The sequence below is a fragment of the Equus quagga genome, chromosome 14 (assembly GCF_021613505.1).
Source record: "Equus quagga isolate Etosha38 chromosome 14, UCLA_HA_Equagga_1.0, whole genome shotgun sequence".
NCBI lineage: Eukaryota > Metazoa > Chordata > Mammalia > Perissodactyla > Equidae > Equus > Equus quagga.
Window position 1 is genome coordinate 89625657 of NC_060280.1, and position 20257 is coordinate 89645913.

At 40.7% G+C, this 20257-nt stretch overlaps 1 protein-coding gene and 1 pseudogene across 1 annotated transcript; both read right to left on the reverse strand.

The window, feature by feature from the left end:
• Positions 1-497: 497 nt before the first annotated feature.
• LOC124252244 (olfactory receptor 7D4-like) lies at positions 498-5756 on the reverse strand (annotated as a pseudogene).
• Positions 5757-14910: 9154 nt separating this feature from the next.
• Positions 14911-15849, reverse strand: LOC124252242 (olfactory receptor 7D4-like). Its single transcript, XM_046685535.1, has one exon. The coding sequence runs from the start codon at positions 15847-15849 to the stop codon at positions 14911-14913; it is 939 nt and encodes a 312-aa protein (XP_046541491.1).
• Between the last annotated feature and the right edge of the window lie 4408 nt (positions 15850-20257).

Genomic DNA, 20257 nt, shown 5'->3' on the forward strand with positions numbered 1-20257 from the left:
ATTTGTCTCTCTCTTCTCCTTCTAGGACACCTGTAACACGGATGTTAGTGCACTTGATGTTGTCCCAGGGGTCCCTTAGACTGTCCTTATTCTTTTTAATTCTTTCTTTCTTTTATCTGTTCTGCTTGGGTGATTTCCTCTAGTCTTTCATCCAGCTCGCTGATCCGTTCTTCTGCATCCTCTACTCTGCTATTGAGTCCCTCTAGTGGATTTTTCATTTCCAGTATTGTATTCTTCATTTCTAATTGGTTCTGTTTTATATTTTCCAGTTCTTTGTTGACGTTCTCACTGAGTTCATCCATTCTTCTCCCAAGATTAGTGAACATCCTAATGACTGTTTGTTTGAACTCTTTTCAGGTAGGTTGTTTGTTTCTGTTGCATTTAGTTCTTTTTCTGGGGTTTTGTCCTGTTCCTTTACTTGGAATGTATTCCTTTTTCTTCTAATTTTTCCTCTTTCTCTGTGCTTATATCTATGTATTAGGTAGGTCAGCTATGTCTCCTGACCTTGCAGAGGTAGCCTTATGTAAGAGATGCCTCATGAGGTCTAGCACTGTGCTTCCCTCTCATCACCAGGTCCGAATATTCCAGGAGTGTCCCCTGTGTGGGCTACATGTGTCCTTCTCTTATGTCAGGGTTGTTCTTGCTGCAGTGCCTGGGGAGGCTAGGCTGTCTTCCTGCCTGGCTGGTTGTAATGTTCAGCTGCATGTGGCTATTATGGTCCTTTCAGTCACTATCAAGTGAGAGGAGCCCCAGCACAGTTGGCTGCAAGGTCTAATAGCACATTCCTATTTCAGTTTTTCTGCTAAATGAGTAGGTCCCCAGCGTGCCTAGTTGCTAGGCTCAGGGGCTTATAATTGCTGTAGGCCTCTGGCCCATAAGGCTATTGTCAGTTCTGTCAGGAGTGCAGGTGGGTGGGGCAGCACCCAGTTGTTTGAGGCTGTAGAAGATGGTGCTGATCCCTTATGTGGCTGCTTGAGAACAAGTCTACTGCAGCTGACAAACCCCACTGCCCACAGGGCCACACAGCCTGCTGATACAGTCCTGCCCCATGTGTGCACCAAGACCCACTGAAGCAGACCCAGTTGCCCTCATGCAGAGGCCGCACTGTTGTCTGCAGCCACAAAGGGCAAGGAATGACAGGTACCGCCAAGGCTACTTGGTTGTTTAAGCAATCAGAGGTCATTGATAGAGGGGACCAGAACAAGGAGTGGGGAAGCAAACAACAAATCAGTACTTAGAACGTCCACACCACAATCAGACGGGGAAGTCCCAATAGTTTGTAAGACAGGTGGGAGTGCCGATTGTCCAGGTCTGAGGCACGGCATCCTCTCCTCAGTGAGACTCTCAATTGTTCTATGCTTGTGAGTCCCTTTTATTCTAATGTTTTCTGGGTTCTGACTCAGGGTTTCAGACATTTAGATACTTTGAGTTATTTCTTCTTGTTCCCAGGGATGGGATGTTTTTTATCTTTTTGTTCCCACGGATGGGATGTTTCTATAGTCCGGTCAGGTGCCCGTCGGGGTGGCCAGCCCAGACAAGGAACATGATGCAGGACATTGTCTTAGTAACTTTTGCCTTGGGGTCAGGGTCGAAGTGGCCATCTTTGGCCCCGAGCCCAGACACATTCTTTCTCATAGGCCCCAGATCCCAGTGTCCCTGGAAGGCGGGGAGGTCAGTGAACTCTGTACACCCACACACTTCACCAGTGCAGGCCTGCTCTTCGCACACGCCCAGCCCTGCAGGCGTGGACCGGCTTGCCCAGCTGCAGAGCTTCCAGGCACTCCACCTATGCAGGCGGCTGCCTGACCTGGATGAGCTAGATTGAATAAGTGCTCTGGTGGGTGGGGCAGACTTCTGCACTCACAGGCCAGGGGAGGAACTCCAACGGCCTCTGCAGCGTCCGTGTCAGCATGCCTATGGTAGGTCACGATAATGGCTACTGCTAGTGTCTTAGTCCCTGGAGAGGGAAAGTCCCTCTAGAGAGTTTCTCACAGAGATGCACCTAGGACCTATCAGGTGAGTCTCTTTTTGCCAAAGGACTGTGTACCTTCTTTCTGGAGATTTTAGCTTGCTTTCCGAAATGGGTGAATTTCTGTGTGCGCCTTTTCAGGGCAGGCTTCTCTTCTCTCTTATGTCTGATAGTTTTTCTGGAGGGTATTCCCTATTATAGTTAATAGCGTGCACACATGTTCATAGTAGCACTATTTATAATAGCCCCAAACTGGAAATATCCAAATGTCCATCAACTGGTAATTGGATTAGCAAGATGTGGTATATACATACAATAGAATACTAATCTGCAATTAAAAGGAACAATATATTGGCACATTGTTACACGTGGATGAGCCTCAAAATATATGCTAAGTAGCAGAAGCCAGATACGAAAGACCTCATATTGTGTGATTCCATTTATATAAAATCTCTAGAAAAGCTAAATTTATAGAGGCAGAAACTGATAGGTGGTTTTTTGGGCTGAGGTAAAAGTGGGAATTAACTGCAAATGGACACGAAGTTACTTGTCGAGGTGATAAGAATGTTCTAAAACTAGATTGTGTAATAATGGCATAACTCTATAAATTTACTAAAATCACTGAAATTTACATAATCACGGGTGAATTTCATGTATGAAAATTACACCACAATAAAAATGTTAAAAAATAAATGCCTAAAGAGATTTTCCTGGAATTACCCAAGGTAAGTTGAAAAATTTAACCTTTGTTTTCCACAAGATGCATTATACACCAATGTTAGTATACCCCCTCTTCTGTATTGCAATCAATCACCTGCATCTCTCTGGTCCCCTCAATTTGTACACAGTACACAACAAATGCACGTTGGATTAAACTTAATAGAATCAAAGTGAATTGAAATCACATCAAATGTCTTTCATTTCTAACAAATTATAATTTTTGAGTAATTTTGCAATTCCTACTATGTCTCCAATAATTACTTTCTTTTTTTCTCTCAACGTCCCTAAATCCATTTGTGATATTGTCTTGATATGTCACAGTCTTATTACCTGTGTTAGTTTTGTTTCCTGCAGATGCAGACACTAAGTCAAGGATTCATGTACAAGCACTTTAGTGGAAAGAGAAATGAATGGATGGGAGACAGGAGAAGTGGACACAGGGAAGAAAATATATCCAATAAAGCTTGCATTAAGTCAGCTAACATTGTGATTGAGCAGAGTTTTAATCCTGTGGGGAAATTCTGGAAAATAATACAAAATCCAAACCTCAAAATTATCCCAGCTAGAGCCAGCCCTGATGGCCTAGTGGTTAAAGTTTAGCACTTACTACTTCAGCGACCTGCGTTTGCTTCCTAGCTGTGGAACCACACCACTTGTCTGTCAGTTGCCAAGCTGTGGTGGTGGCTCACAGAGAAGAACCAGAACAACTTACAACTAGGATATACAACCATGCACTGGGGCTTTAGGGAGGAAAAACATTATCCCAGCTAAAGGGTGAAGGAGATGGCATACCTCACACCTCCCCTTCAAGGGCTGTCTCTGATGGGCATAATTCCCTGTCACTTCTGCCACTGCATATTGGGCAAAGTAGGTTCCAGCTGGTGCCGGCCGTTGGCAGTCATGCAATGGAGGTGGTGAGAGGATCCCAGGGGACATAAGATGAAAGTTGACGGCAGCTGCTACTCCATCCTTCCCTGCAGACTCAATTCTATCAACGTTCTTCTCAAAAAGTTAGCTAAGTTCTCAACACCTCTGCACCTGTGCAGCTATGATTCCTGATGGCGCTTCAGAGAGTCCCAGAAAAAAAGTTAGACCACATGACAAAACAATTCTGATTCTACTATATTCACTACTAAATGCTTTAGGATCTTAGAGGGTGTATCTCAAAATTACAATGATGGGAAATTAAGGCCAAATGAAGGTAAGCAAGAAAGGAATGAAGGGGGGCAGGATCACAAAGAATGAAGCAACATCTCAGACTCATTCTAGGTATTGTATTACTGTAAATCATCTGAATGAAACAGTTTTTAAATCTATATTTCTTCTTTGAAGTTGAAAATGGCATTACTGTCCCCAGGAAAAGTAGGATGGCAAAGTGAGCATCAGCTGCCCAGGTAGTGTCCAACTCAGTCTGTCTCTTCTGTTGAAAAGTGGGATAAATGAGACAAAATATCTCAAAGACAGGTTTTCAAGTTGAAATAAAGTCATACAGGTGAAGAAGCAGACACAGTCCTGATGTAGTATTTTGTTGTGACTACTGTGTGATTTTCATTCCATTTCTTGGGAGAACAAGCACACAAACAAATGAACGTGAAGGACTGCAACATTGGAAAGGATAATTTTGGGGAAACCGCATCAGCACTTGATATGATAAGTGCTTTAAATCTCAAGTTAGAAATCTCTAGAATGGCTGCAAGAAAGCCGACCCAACATGGAACTATATAAAGAGCATATAGGGAAGAAAAGTCACAAAAGAATAACTCAGGAGGTTGTTGAGGAGAAACTAATACAAAAATAAATAAAAGTGAATCCTAGGTGCTTTGGGAATTGAAGAAATCAAGCATGGCTTTTAGGGGAGAAAAAGAACCAGGAGTTTAAATTTTCAATAATTGTCTTTGGGGCTCACAGTGTCCACTGAGTTCTGAGGAGAGTGACCCATCATGGACAAGGGGCTGCTTGGCTGAGGACCCTTCCCCAGGCCCCCTTCATATTCTTGTTCCTCAGGCTGTAGGGGAAGGGCTGCAGAATGGGAGGAGCGCAGCATACGTCACTGAGGCGATTGAGTGTCTCTGGGAAGAATGGGTCACGGCAGAGCTGAGGTGGACCCCCAGGCTTGTCCCATAGAACAAGGAGACTGCAGAGAGGTGAGACCCACAGGTGGAAAATGCTTTATATTGCCCCTCAGCAGAAGCCATCTTCATTAAGGAGGAGACAATCTGAGAGTAAGAGAAGAGGATTCCAGTGAGGGGAAATGCACACAGAAGGGCAGTTGCCACATACAAGATGATGTTATTGAGGGTGTCAGAGCAGGCCATCTTGAGAACCTGAGCCGGTTCACAGAAGAAATGTGGCATTTCAGTGCCTACATAGGTCAGCCAGCTCAACAGAATATGAAGCAGGGAGATAGGTAAAATTATCCCAGCACATCAGAACCGGGAGGCCACAGAGGCATGTGTTCATGAGACCACGTAGTGCAGGGGGTGGCAGATGGCCACAAACCAGTCATTGGCCATCACAGTCAGGAGGAAATCATCCATTCCTGCAAAAACCATTAAAAATCACCTGAGCAAGACATCATATATAGGAGATGTCTTTGTGTCTGGAGGCTCACGAGCATCTTCAGGATGGGGGTGGAGATGAAGCAAATATCAACTCGTCTCTAACAGGTTGGAGAGGAAGACTCACTTGGGTGTGTGGAGGCAGGAATCAGAGCTGGTGGCCAGGATGATGAGCTGGATCCTGAGGACAGTGACCAGGCGCACAGACAGGAAGAGTCAAAAGAAGAGAGGCTGCAATTTAGTATCATCTGAGAGACCGAGGAGGAGGAGGAGAGCTTTGATTTAGAAAATGCAATCTTGAGTCAGACTTCCTAGAATAGAATTTTGTTCCACCCAATTACTATCTGCGTGACCTTGACAAATTTATTTAATCTCTCTTAGCTGCAGATACCTCACCTCTCCAATGAGAGTAGTCAATATTCTCCCCACTGTAAGACTGATGAGTAAATTAAGTGAGATGATGCACGTAATTTTTCTTGTGATGTACAGTGGATGCTTGGTAAATGTGACCTTTGTTCTTAATGTCACAATAAATCTGTCTTGCATGGCTGTCATTATCAAATTTCCTTTAATTAAGAGAGTCATTAATGATGGAATTCTGATCATTATAAACATAACATGTCTGTTAACTCTTTTGACCACCATGCAGCACTTGCAATTCATGAGGATTCCTATGTCTCCACGTTTCAGAAACTGTCTGCCAGGTGGATTCTTCCAAGAAGAGGCAAAAGCACGTGGCCTACATAGATAAGAGGAGGGAAAGAAATCACAAAACCATTCAAATAAAGTACAAAGCGTGTGTGAGAGTGTGTGCTCATGTGTACGTGCTCTGAAGTGGGAATGTGTTGTATTAAAAAACAATGGAATGAATTGCAAAAAACATGATTGATAGATTTGATAAAAAATATTCAAAGCTTCTATAAAGGAAATTATCCTAAAAGTTGGAAGGAAAATTTAAAATAATGCCTACATTGTCTAACTTAAAAAGCATCAGTGTTATTAATGTTAGAGAAAATTAATTAAAGAGAAAAATCATTGAAGATGAATTTTGACTGGGAGGTAGATAGAAAAGTCTTCTCTGAAATGTAAATATTTGAGCTGTGAGAAGGATGGACTATGTTAACCAGGGGAAATAAAGGAAGGGCTAGCATATTGGGCCAAGGGGACAGAACTAAGGTTGCCCTGAGGGTCGGTGAGCTGGAGAATGGAAGGATTTGAGAGTCCAGTGAGATGGAGAACAGAGAGTGAGGGTCAGGAGGACAGAGTGGGTGAGGCCCACAAGCCCAGCATCCTGTATTATTCCTTGATGTGCCTCTCACATTAGTAATTTTATATTTATTTGTGGGTCAGAGGATGTGACTGTTTTTGCTCATCATTGTCTGTCTAGGGACTTACATGGTCCCTGGCACATAGTAGGTGCTCAACAAATACAAACGTCAGATATAAAATAAAGATTGAGACCCAATGCATTAACTATAACACAAACAAGAAATCTTCAAGCTCACACATACCCTAATATAGACACAAAATTGAATAGTAAACAAATAAAATGTACTCATATCAATTTTAAGAGAATAATACATCGAGAATTAGTAATACATATTCTAGGAATGGAAAGCTGGTTTAATACTGTGATGTTTATTAATATAATGCATCACAAATTTAGGTCGATGAAGAGAAATCATAACCACAATTACAATATGCATTTGAGAAAATGTAACAGTCATTAGAGTGGTTAGCAGCCAGGACAAAGCCTTTCACTAAATGAGGAAACTAAGGACATTTTCTAAACCCAATAAAGAATAAAGGATATTCTACATTACAACACTGAAATATTTGTGTTAAATTCATGAACAGACCAAAGCAGTCTATTCCAGCTTCAATCACTTGATAGTTTCTTCAATATTTAAAGAGATTGGTAAGATGATAAAGGAAATTGGGGGGAATACTGAACATCAGAAATAAATCTATTATTTGCAGATGTTGTGGACACTAAGGTGAAACAGCAGCAATCAATACAGAACCACTAAATGCTATCAGCAAGTCAAATCTGCTGCAAAAAGAGGGAATATAATACACAAATCCAATAACATGAGGAACGAAATAAACGGTACTGCGTGCATCACAGATCTGCAGTGAGTAGTTAATGAATAAATGATTGGACACAGGAAAGCCAACAGGAGCCTACAATCATGAGAAAGAGTGGAGAAGAGGTGAAGACTCTCCCAGAAATAACTTTCATTGGAGAGAGGCTCTAGAGTCCAAAAAGAGGTAGAAGAAAACAGAACGAGAGCCGGAAAAGACTGGTTTCTGTAGAAACTAAAGTACCTTCAAAGTACAGAGACTTCACCTTTGTAGACTAAATAATTATGGCACTGTCCCATCTCATTATTCTGAAGTTAGAGCCGAGAACCCATGCTCCTCTTTTCCTTCTTCCTCCACCAGCCCTCGCTGAGACACAATGACCCTTTCTGACGGTTATCGCTGAAGATTTCTGTTCGCTGAAGATTTCTGTTCGCTGAGGTCTGCCCCTGGGAACCACAGTTGTATTTTCACTAGGCAGAAATCAGAGAATTATAGGAAAATGGCAAAAGGGACATGCTATTATCATCTTAAGGCTTGAGTTATTAGAACTCCTCATTAAAGAAATTGTTCTATTGGCTTTCCACTTTGCAAATAATTCAGCTACTTTGGGGTACAAATATAAAAGAACAAAATTTTCAGCCAATCTTGTGTCTGTGTAGTCAACAGTGGGGGAAGAAGAAGGTATTTTCTTAAAGGAAAAATTCTTTCTTTGGTTTGACTTAAAATGACAAGTTGTCCCCTAAGGAAAGTTTAATTTTTACAGGAAAACCCCCAGGAACCACTTCTCTGTGATGTTTTCCCCTTGAAATATCTTTGTTGATTTCAGGGATCAGTTGTTGTCCAGAGTGTCGTGGAGGCAAAGAAATCCTTTCTGGAAAAAAGCAGGGTGGTTAATAGTTTTCCTTTTATTTAAAGAATTAGCCAAATGAAGATGGAAAATATCCCTTGACATTTGCTGGTGATTTGGAGGTCTCTGTTGATATTTGGGAGGGCTCCATTTAATACCTCTAAATAGAGGGGCCGGGGAAAAAACATTCCAGGCAGAGTGGGTTGAAGAGTGAGTATTGAGGAAACATAGGTGGCAAATATAAGTCATATATAAAGTTTGTTAAAGAAGGGGAGGACAGAGGAGAAACATAGCCTAAAAGGAATATCATGTATGGGACAGTTAAAAAAACAATAGAAGATTCTGGAAGATGATTAATTTCAAGGAGAATGGCCATATTTAGTGTAGGCATGTGATCACAAAGGAAATGCTGACTATACAATTTGTAGGATGTAGTATATACTCTAAATCAATGACAATCATAATGTGCTGTGTCTCCAATTTAGAGAATACGTGGGTCTAGAAATCAAGGATTGGAAATTAGGAACAGCCTCATCTAATATCCCTCCCAGTGAGCCGCTTGGAGAGTTTTTGCTTCAGGTCTCCACACCTCTTGCCTCTGCGTGTTTAGAGGTCTTGACTACTAAAGGGGTAACACTTCCAGAGACATGGGGAAAGCCCCATTAAATTTCAAGCTGTGCTGTAGCCTGGCACTGCAGGTCCCTCATGCCAAGAAGAGGAGTCACTGTCCTGGCAGGTGTAATTTACCTGATCCTCAATGTCGTGTGATCATGGTGATGGGCATGCACTGGTTCCCTGCTGTGCTCAGTCGCTGGCTGGGAGCAGCCCAGGAGCAACCTCAGCACAAACACAGGGGTGGATGCAGATGGCTGTTGGTCAGTCATGCTTTCATGGCAAGAGTTCTGAGTGGTGTGAGCCTAAGTGAGGCAGGTTCCTTTAGCCGAGGGCAATTCACAAAGAAGGCTGAGGGCCGAGGGCTGTCGGATGGCTGCACTCCCCGCACCTGGAAGAATAAGTCCTTAATCCTGAAGGAGGATCTGAGCGATACAGCACAGCAGTCACTAGAGTCCATCCCTTGGGACATGTGAATCAACTTTTTTAAAATTGAGACATAATTGGCATAGAACTTCATATTAGTTTCAGCTGTACAACATAATGATGTGATATTGTTACAGGCTCTTAACATCAGCCCTGATATCAGTCCCCCACATTGAACCCAGCGTACATGGGGTTAAAACTAAAACCCACCACCCCCTTTCCTGCTTCTCTAGCTCCACTCATATGTAAATACCTGTTTCTTTAAACTTGGACTCCTTGAGCTTTACAACTAAATGGGAGTTGCAAATCGTTAAAAGCCCAGGTGGCCTGGAGTTGGAGGCACACTAAAGTTTAGCTGATCATGTGTCCTTGAAGTTTGCCAGGAAAGCCGCTGTCTCAAGAATATCAAGGAGCGGAGGCTTCCCAGACCTCAACTCCTCACTCCCGGCGCTCGAACCCGCCTCAAACAGGAAGACGAGACAATGGCGAAGGACGCGCACCTGCCATCCTCCTAACTCACCACACCCCCCTACCTCGCTGCAAGCAGCCTCTCAAGGCCAAACGCAGGCTGGTGGAAAAGCCCCGACCTGCACAAGCTGCATGTTCCCCCTCCCCTACCCAAAACCCCAAATAAAAATCCCTACCCATTCCTCATCGGGGAGGCAGCAATTTTTGAGGCATGATCCCTTGCTTTGCTCCCTGTGCCTGGCATGGTAAAAACCTTTCCTCTTCCACTCAAGACTCTGTTCTCATTATTTGGATTGGCATTGGGTTCAGAGACTGAACTTTCGGTTACAATATTTGTACATGTTGGTAAATTATCACCACAATAAATCTAGTTAACGTCCATCACCATGTGTAGTTACAAATTTTTTCTTGTGATGAGAATATTTAAGATCTACTCAACTTACAAATATACAATAAAGTATTGTTAACTATAGTCACTGTTCTGTACATTACATCCCATGATTTACTTATTTTATAACTGGAAGCTTGTACCTTTTGACCACCTTCAACCATTTGCACTCCCTCTGGCAACCAGCAATCTCGTCTCAAGTTTGGTCTTTACTTAATTATTTGTTTAAAGGCAGGCTTGATTGGTATGTTAATGAACAATACACCACGGATCAATAATACTTATCCCAAGAATTTAATGTGCTTCAAATTTAGGAAATCATTTGACATTCATTTATTGAATAAAAAGATCTATATAAAAGTTGGCAAGCCCAATAGGAATCAAAATGTAGATGATAATTTTTAACAGCCATTGCTGCAAATGGTGGGGTGTACGTGTCTGGGGCAAGGGGATGCAGCCTCTCAAAGTAGGACAATAGGAATATATCTTTCAAACAAGAAATATTGTGCATTTTTCAGTGAAAGATACTTTCTCTTGAACACGGAAGCATTAAGAATGACAATGAGCATGCAAGAATTGCTGCTGTGAACCATAAGTATTTAATATGATTCTAATAATTCAAAACAATTCATAGGATGAAAATAGAAATGGGATATAAGCATTGTGAATCAAAGACAAATATATCATTTTTAGTAGATAAGAATTTGAAGGTGGTGAGCCCTCAGATCTTTGAAGATTCAGCACCATGTGGGTCCTTCATCATCAATTTCAACAAATCTCCTAGGGCAGTTGTTTTCAAATTTTAGCCTTGCATAAGATTCCCCCTGATCCACCTTATGCACTAATAAGATGCATACACACAAATGGCAGGGCCTTACCCTGGACTTTCTGATTCAGTACATCTGGGATGAAGGACACAAATTCCCAAGTCTAACAAGCTTCCAGGGGATGCTGATGCTTTAGTCTGGAGACGCTTAGAGAGACACTTCATTGTGTCCCTTGTACCTGGTCTAATAAAAGTTTCCCCTCTTCTGTTTCCACCTCCCCTCCTGCACGCCACATCCACCCTTTACTATGACACACTGGTTCTTTCAGATATCATCATGGAAACCCCTGGTGACCCTGACTCTTTCTCCTAGACTGACTTTTCCCCAGAAACTATAGGGAGATGCTCCAGGCACACATCACCCAGGCAAGCTGAATAACAGCTTCCCGAAGATGTCTGTGTACCGATCTCTGGAATGTGTGAAGATGATGTCTTAGATAGTGAAAAGTACTTCGCAGGTGTAAAGAGGTTGAGATGGGAAATTTATCCTGAATTATCTGGGTGCACTCAATGTAATCATAATTGTCCTTATTAACGGAAGCCAGGAGGGCTAGAGACAGATTTGAAGATGCTATTCTGTTGACTTTAAAGATGGAGAAAGTGGCCACGAGCCAAGAATGTAGGGAGACTATAGAATTTGGAAATGGCAAACAAACAGATTTTCCTCTGGAGTATCCAGAAGGAAAGTAGCCCTGCTGATACATTTTAATCTTCTGATTCCCAAAACTGTAACATAGCGAATGTTTGTTGTTTTAAGCCGCTCAGTTTATGGCATTGTTACAGCAGCAATAGCAAACACACCTCTCTTCCAAAATCTGCCTCTCTTACTGCTGCCTTAGATCGGTCCCCAGCATCTCTCCCCTGGACTACTTCAACAGCCTCCTAGCTGTTCCCTCTGCCTCCAGTTTTTCCCACTCACAGCAATCCTAAATTCTTCATATTATGCCTATGATTACAGCATGGCCCTGGTGCTCAATTACTTTTAAAATCCTTAATTTGTCAAATTAGACTCTCAATAGTCTGCCCTCCATCTACGTATCTAGGCTTATTTCAAATAACTCAGTCCATATATCCTCCTGAAATTCCTTACTCTTGAATTTCTCCATGCATATGTGCATGTGCTTCCTTCTTCTCCTAGATCTTACTGTCCTATCCTCTGTGCTTCCCACCAAAACCCCTTTCTCCAGTTAAGTTTCTACTGATTGTTAGTTATTCAATGCTCAAGTATATTCTCCTATTAGAAGTTTTCCTGGGGCTGGCCCCGTGGCCGAGTGGTTAAGTTCACGCGCTCCGCTGCAGGCAGCCCAGTGTTTCGTTGGTTCGAATCCTGGGCATGGACATGGCACTGCTCATCAAACCACGCTGAGGCAGCGTCCCACATGCCACAACTAGAAGGACCCACAAAGAAGAATATACAACTATGTACTGGGGGGCTTTGGGGAGGAAAAGGAAAAAAATAAAATCTTAAAAAAAAAAAAAGAAGTTTTCCTGACTCCCAAATGTTGGCAAAGATGTGGAAAACCTGGAACCTTCACTTATTGCTGATGGAAATGTAAAATAGTGAAGCCACTTTGAAAAACAGTTTGGCAGTGTCTTAAAAAGTAAACACAAATTTATAATATAACCCTTTGGTTACACTCCTCATTGCCTACCGAAGAGAAATAAAAACACACGTCAGCACAGAGACATGTATGCAAATGTTCATTATATCCCAAACTGGAAATATCCAAATATTTACGAACTGGTAAATGGATAAACAAAATGTGGCATATCCACACATTTTAATACTATTCTGAAGTTGTAAGGAATGAAATACTGATATGTGTCTCCACATGGATAAATCAATATGCTAAATGAAACCAGATACGAAAGATCGCATATCATATGATTCCATTTGTATAAGATATTTAGAAAAGGCCAATTTATAGAGACAGAACGCAGATAAGTGGTTGCCTAGGATGGAGGTGGGAGTGGGAATTAACTGCAAATGGGCACAAGGGAACTTTTTGGGATGATAGAAATGTTCTAAAACTGGACTGTGCTGATGGTTGCATAACTATAAATTTATTAAAATTATTGAATTCACATTTTCAAAGGGTTAATTGCATGGTATGTAAATTATATATCAATAAATCTGTAAAATCCATTTTAAAAAGTTTTCTCTGGAATTACTCAAGCTGATTGAACACTTTTACCTTTGTTTTCAACAGGCTCTATTGCACCCCAGTGTTGTTATGTTCACCACTCTGTGTTGCGGTCATGTTACCTCTTTGGTCCCCTCTTCAGCTTGTCTACAGCAGACAAAAAACACACACTGGAAAATAAACTTAACGGGATCAAAGTGAATTGAAGCCACACTAAATATGTTTTTCCTCACTAACAAATTATGTTTTTTCAGTAATATAAAGGTCTTACTAGATACACAATACTTGGTTTCTTTTCTTTTCTTTCACCAAAAGTCCATAGTTCCATTCATGATAATGTTTTGATACCCTTTGCAGTCTCTATGACCTGTTTTGGCTTTTCTCCCTGAAGCAGATGCTGAGACAAGGATTCAGGTGCAAGCACTTTATTGATTGGAGTAGAAAACATAGAACATAGGTTAGAGAGAGGAGAACTGATATAGGGAAGAAAATACATCCAATAAAGCTTACCTGAAGTCAGCTTCCACAATAAGTCAAAGAGTTTTCAGCCTATAGGGAAATTCTGAAAAATGGTGCAAAATCCAGACTTCAGAATTATCCCAGTTAAGGGGTGAAGGAGATGGTGTAATCCACACCTCTCCATCAAGAGCTGTTTCTGGTGGAGCATAATTCCATGTCACTTCTGCCATCATACATTGAGTAAATTAGGTTGCACCTGGTGCAGACCATTGGCAATCAGGCAATCATGGAGACTTCTACTGATCATTTGTTACTGGTGATGGTGAGAGGATACCAGGGAATGTGGGAGAAATGCTACCAGCTTCTAATACTCCCTCCTTCACTGCAGACTTCATTCTATCAATATTCTTCTCAAAGTGAACTAAGTTCTGAATGCATTCCACAAGCATGAAACTACCATTCCTGATGGCACCTGCAGAGGGTATCCTCCCCCCAAGAGAAAGCATGTGAGAGAATAAATATTACTCTCCTACATTCATCATTAGATGTTTTTGGACCTTTGGTGTATCTTAAAACTGAAATGAGGGGAAATAAAGGTCCAATAACACAGGGAAGGAAGGAAGGAATAAAGAAAGGAAGAAAAGAAGGAAGGATGGAAGAAAGGAGGAAGGAAGAAAGGAAAAGAGTGAAGAAATATCTCAGAATTATCCTGTGAAATATATTACTATGAATCACCTGGACAAACTAGCTTTCAAATCTAGATTCCTACTCTTGAAGTTGAAAATCACATCACTGTTTTCATGAAAAGTATGATAGCAAAATTAGGTATGTGGGCTCAGTGTCAGGTTTCCAGATTAGAGTTTAGCCCAATTTTAATCTCTTTCTCTGAAAAATTGGGTAAATGAGAAAAAAAACCCTCAAGGAAGTGTTGTCAGGGTTACATAAAATTATACATGAAAAGTGACAAGAATATCTTTGATATGGCAAGCACTTTGGTCATGACTATTGTATGATTTTCATTCCATTTCTTCCAGGGAAAAACAAACACACAACCCAGTTAAGGTGAAGACATCAGCATTCAGAGTATAATTTTGGGGGGAAATAATGCCAGCACTTGATATAAGTGCTTCAGGTCTAAGCTGGAAATCTCAGGAATGGCTGTAAGAAAGTGGACCAAAACCAGAACTTCATGGGCTATAAATACGGAAGGAAAGTCATAAAGGAATTACTGAGGAAGTTATTGAAGAGAAGCTAACACAAAAAGAAATAAAAGCAAAGTCATAGGTGCTGTGGGAATAGAAAAAAATGAAACATGTCATTTGGGGGAGAAAAGGAACAAAGAGATCAAATTCACAACATTTGCCTTTGAGGCCCATAATGTCCACTTAGTTCTGAGGCAACTGACTAATCATGGACAAGAGGCTGCTTGGCTGAGGAGCCTTCCCAGGGCCCCCTTCACATCCTTGTTCCTCAGGCTGTAGATGAAGGGGTTCAGCATGGGAGTGACCACGGTGTACACCACTGAGGCGATCGAGCTTCTGTGGGAAGAATGGGTCACGGCAGAACTGAGGTAGACCCCCAAGCTTGTCCCATAGAACAAGGAGACCGCAGAGAGATGAGACCCACAGGTGGAAAATGCTTTATATTTTCCCTCTGTGGAGGACATCCCCATTAAGGAGGAGACAATTTGAGAGTAAGAGAAGAGGATTCCAACAAGAGGAAACACACCCAGCAGGGCAGTGGCCACATACAAGACGATGTTATTGATGAAGGTGTCAGAGCAGGCTAACTTGAGAACCTGAGCCAGTTCACAGAAGAAGTGTGGAATTTCAGTGCCTATACAGAAATTCAGCTGCCTCAACAGTAGAATATGAAGCAGAGAGACCCAGAAAATGATGAACCAGCACATCAGAACCAGGAGGCCACAGAGGCGTGGGTTCATGATGACCATGTAGTGCAGGGGGTGGCAGATGGCCACAAACCTGTCATAGGCCATCACAGTCAAGAGGAAACCATCAAGTCCTGCAAAAATCATAAAAAAATATATCTGAGTGAAACATCCTACATAGGAGATGTCCTTGCTCTGTGCCTGGATGTTCACCAGCATCTTTGGGACAGTGGTGGAGGTGAAACAGATGTCGACAAAGGACAGATTGAAGAGGAAGAAGTACATGGGGGTGTGGAGGTGGGAGTCACAGCTGATGATCAAGATGATGAGAAGGTTCCCGAACACAGTGACCAGGTACATGGACAGCAACAATCCGAAGATCAGGGTTTGCAGTTCAGGATCCTCTGAGAGACCCAGGAGGAGGAAGTCTGATACTTCTGTGTGGTTCCCTGCTCCCATGTAGCAGCTGTGTCTGCTGGAAGAGGAGGCGAAAGCAATGTTCAGTGACCAGCCAACTGGCACCTCGGCTGGTCGTTACCTTTTGAGTCCACCTTTCCATGTACATCCTTCACCTGCTTTAAGTGACAGTGAATTCACTCGGTCAAATGGAAGTCCATTTTCTTTTAAATGTAATTGTTTAGCCTTTCTAAAATTTAGCAGCAATCTCTTTTTATCTCCTACTCACTCGTTCTAATTCTATTTGAGGCTATGAGTATAAACCAATTTCTTCTATGATATGACCCTTCCAAAATAATCGAAGACATTCAATGTCTTTTCCTTGATAATCTCCATCTTTCCTTCATTTGAATAGCTCTGTGATAGTTATAATAGATGTGGATTCTCAACTAAAACAAACTTAATTCTGTAACCTGATTCTCCCTATCGATGTCAAAGTTAACTTTCATGTGCCTTACTTTATTTCTTTCTGAAAATATGGTTACTGCTACTACCTTCTTTGTAAGGTTTAGAAATGCCTTTGGGCACAGTATGATCTCAATAAATTATAGCTATTATTATAATTATTAACTTATTCCCTTTAAGACAGTTATTTTTGATATATAACTCTCCAAAAGTGCAATATGGAGATACGATTTAGGAAATGAGATCTTGAGTCAGACTTCCAAGAAAAGAATTTTGGCCCACCAACATACCATTGTGTGACCTGAGAAAGTCACTTAATCGCTCTTAGCTGCAGATACCTCACCTCTACAGTGAGAGTAGTAAATATTTCCTACATTGTAAGACTGATGAGTGAATTAAATGAGATGATGCATGTAATTTTTCTTGAGATTCCTGTGACATACAGTGGACACTTGTTAAATGTTCTTAACGTCTGTTCTTAACATCATAATAAACGTATCTTGCATGGCTATCACTTATAAAATTTCCCTTAAATAGGGTAGTCATCAAAGATGGAATTCTGATCATTATTAACATAACAGGTCTTTTACCTCTTTTGACCCTCCTACAGCACTTCTAATTAAGGACGATCCCTGTGGCTCTCTTTCAGAGACTGCCTGACACATGGATTCTTTCAAGGAGAGGGAAAAAATGTAGACTACATAGATAAGAGGAGAAAACAAAATCAGACAACCATTAAAATAAAATACAAGGTAGGTGTGAGAATGTGTGCCCAGGTGCACATGCTCAGAAGTTGGGATGCATTGTATTAAGAATACATGCAGTTAGTTATTTTAAAAAATGATAGATGTGGTTAAAAATATACAAAGTTTCTATACTAAAAAATCCTTAAAAATTAAAAGGCAAATTTATGATGACAACTTTAAATCCCCATGATAGATAAAAGGTCAGAGTTATTAATTCTTCAAGAATGTGATTAATTGAAGAGAGAAAAAACAATGAGAACTAATTTAGACTGGGGTTGAAAAGGCTTCTCTAAAATGTGATTATTTAAGCTATGAGAAGAAGGATGGTAATAGTTAAACCAGGGGAAATAAGGAAAAAACAAGCATTTTGGACTGAGAGAACACAATTGATGTTTGCCCTCTGGGTCAGTGAACTTGAGAATGGAAGGGATTTGAGAGGCCAGTGAGATGGAGAAAAGAGAGTGAGCGTCAGGAGGACAAAGTGCGTGAGACCCACAAGGCCAGCATCCAGCACTGTTTCTTGATGTACCTCTCATGTTGGTAATTTTATGTTTCTTTGGGGGTCAGAACATGTGACTGTTTTTACTCTCCAATATCTTTCGAGGGATTTACATGGTGCCTGGAACATAGTAGGTGGTTACCACACACAAATGTTATATGTATAATAAATATAGAGACCAAAAACATCAACTATGACACAAAAAAGAAAACTTCAAGCTCACCATATGCCTGAACGTATGCACAAAATTGAAGAATAAAGTTAAATCAAATGCATTCTTATCTATTTTAAGAGACTAATACACCATTAATAAGTAATACCTGTTTTAGGAATGAGAAGCTGTTTTAATACCAGGGTGTTTGTAACATAATTCAGCACAAAAACTGGTCAATGAAGAGAAATCATAACCATAACCACAATGGAAAATGCATTTGAGAAAATGTAACAACCACTACAGTGGTTAGCAGCAAAGACAAAGCCTCTCACTAAATAAGGAAACTAAGGACAATTTCTTAACCCAATAAACAATGGTTATTTTAATCTACAGCCAACAAGATATTCTACATTAAAGCGCTAAAATATTTATATCACATTCATGAAGAGACAAACCAAGGCAGTCTACTCCAACTGTAATCACTTGATATTCACCTGAACATTTAAAGAAACTGGTAAAACGAGAAAAGGAAATTAGCCTGAGTACCAAACATCAGAAGTAATTATATTATTAGCAGATATATCGTGGACACTAAAGTGAAACAGCAAGTACAAACAACAGAGAACTATTGAGTGCTATCAGCGAGTCACAGCTGCTGTGAAAACAAGGAATATAAAAGAAAAATCCAACCACATGAGGAATAAAATAGACAATAGCTCATGCGTAATAGATCTCCAGTGAGTAGTTAGTGAAAATGATTGGACACAGGAAATCCAAAAAGAGCCACAATTATGGGAAAGAGTAGAGAAGAGCTGGAGACTCTCCAGAAAATAACACTTATCTGAAAAGGGCCCTAGATTACAAAAAGAGAAAGAAGGAAACAGAACAAGAGCTGGAAAAGACAGGGTTCGGTGGAAACTAAAGTACCTTTAGAGTATAGAGACTTCGCTATTGTCAGTTAAATAAATATGAGACTCTTCCAGTCTGAATCTTCTAGAGGTAAAGCCCAGTACGCACTTCTGCTCCTCTTTTCCTTCTCACTCCACCAGCCCTCACAAGGATACACTGACACTCTCTGATGGGTAACACTGATGCTTTCTGTTCTCCGAGGTCTGTCCCTGGAAAGCCCAATTGTGTTTTCACCTGGACAGGGATCAGAGAATTATAGGAAAATGGCAACAGGGATATGTTATCATCTCAAGGATTGAATTCTCAGAGCTCCTCACTAAATAAATTATTCTTCTGACTTTCCTCTTTCCAAACAAACAATTCAGTTCCCTTGAGGTACAAAAATAAGAGAATGGAAAAATTTCAGCCAATCTTGTGTCTGTGTAGGCAACAGTGGGGGAAGAAGAAGGTATTTTCTCAGAGGAAAAATTCTTCTTTCTTTGGTTTGACTTAAAAGTGACAAGGTGTGCCCTAGGAATGTTTAATTTCTACAGGAACCAAACCCAGGGACTAATTCAATGTCATGTTCTTCCCTTGAAGAATCTTTGTTGATTTTAAGGATCACTTGGTGTCCACAATGTAACGGAGGCAAAGAAGTCCTTTCTGAAGAAAAGCAGAGTGGTTAATAGTTTTGGTTTTGTTGAAAGGACTAACCAAGTGAGGATGGAAAACATCCTCTGGCATTTGTTGGTGACACTGAGGCCTTTGTTGATATTAGTGAGGGATCCATGTATTACCTTTAAATAGAGGGTCTAGGGCAGAAATAATCCAGGTAGAGTGGGTTTAAGAGTTAATATTGAGGAAACAGAGGTAGCAAATATAAATCATATACAAAGTTTGTCAGAGGAGCGGAGGACAGAGTTAATCCATACCCTTAGGAGGGTATCAAGAATGGGAGAGTTTAAAGAATAAGAAGAATAAGCTCTTAATCCAGAAGGATGATCCGGGCTATGCAGCACAGCATTCACTAGAGTCCATCCCTTGGGACATTTAGATCAACTTTTTTTTAAAAAAATTGAGATATAATTGACATGTAACATTATATTAGTATCAGGGGTGCAACATAAAGATTCAATATTTGTATACTTGGTGCAATTATCACCCCATTAAGTCTAGTTAATGTCCAACACTACATGCAGTTACAAATTATTTTTCTTGTGATGAGAACGTCTAAGATCTACTAGCTTAGCATCTTAGAAATATTCTATACAATATTATTAACTAAAGTCACTATTCTGTACATTACATCCCATGACTTATTTATTTTATAACTGAAAGTTTGTACTTGAAACCACCTTCACCCATTTGCCCCTACCCCCTGCAGCCTCCATTCTGTTCTCTGTATCTATAAGTTTGGTTTTTTTTGTCTGTTTGTTTTTAAGGCTATCTTGATCAGGTGTTAAAGAATAATACAGCACGGGTCAATAGTGCTTATCCCAGCAATTTAAATATGCTTCTACTTTAGAAAATCTACATATATTCATTTATTTCATAAATATATCAAAACGGAAGCTGGCTTTTGATAGGAATCAAAATTTACTTGATAATTATTAACAGACATTGCTGCAAATGGTGGGGTGTATGTGTGTGTGGTGATACAGGCTCTCAAAGTAGGGAAATAAGGATATATCTTCCAGGTGATAAATAATGTGAAGTTTT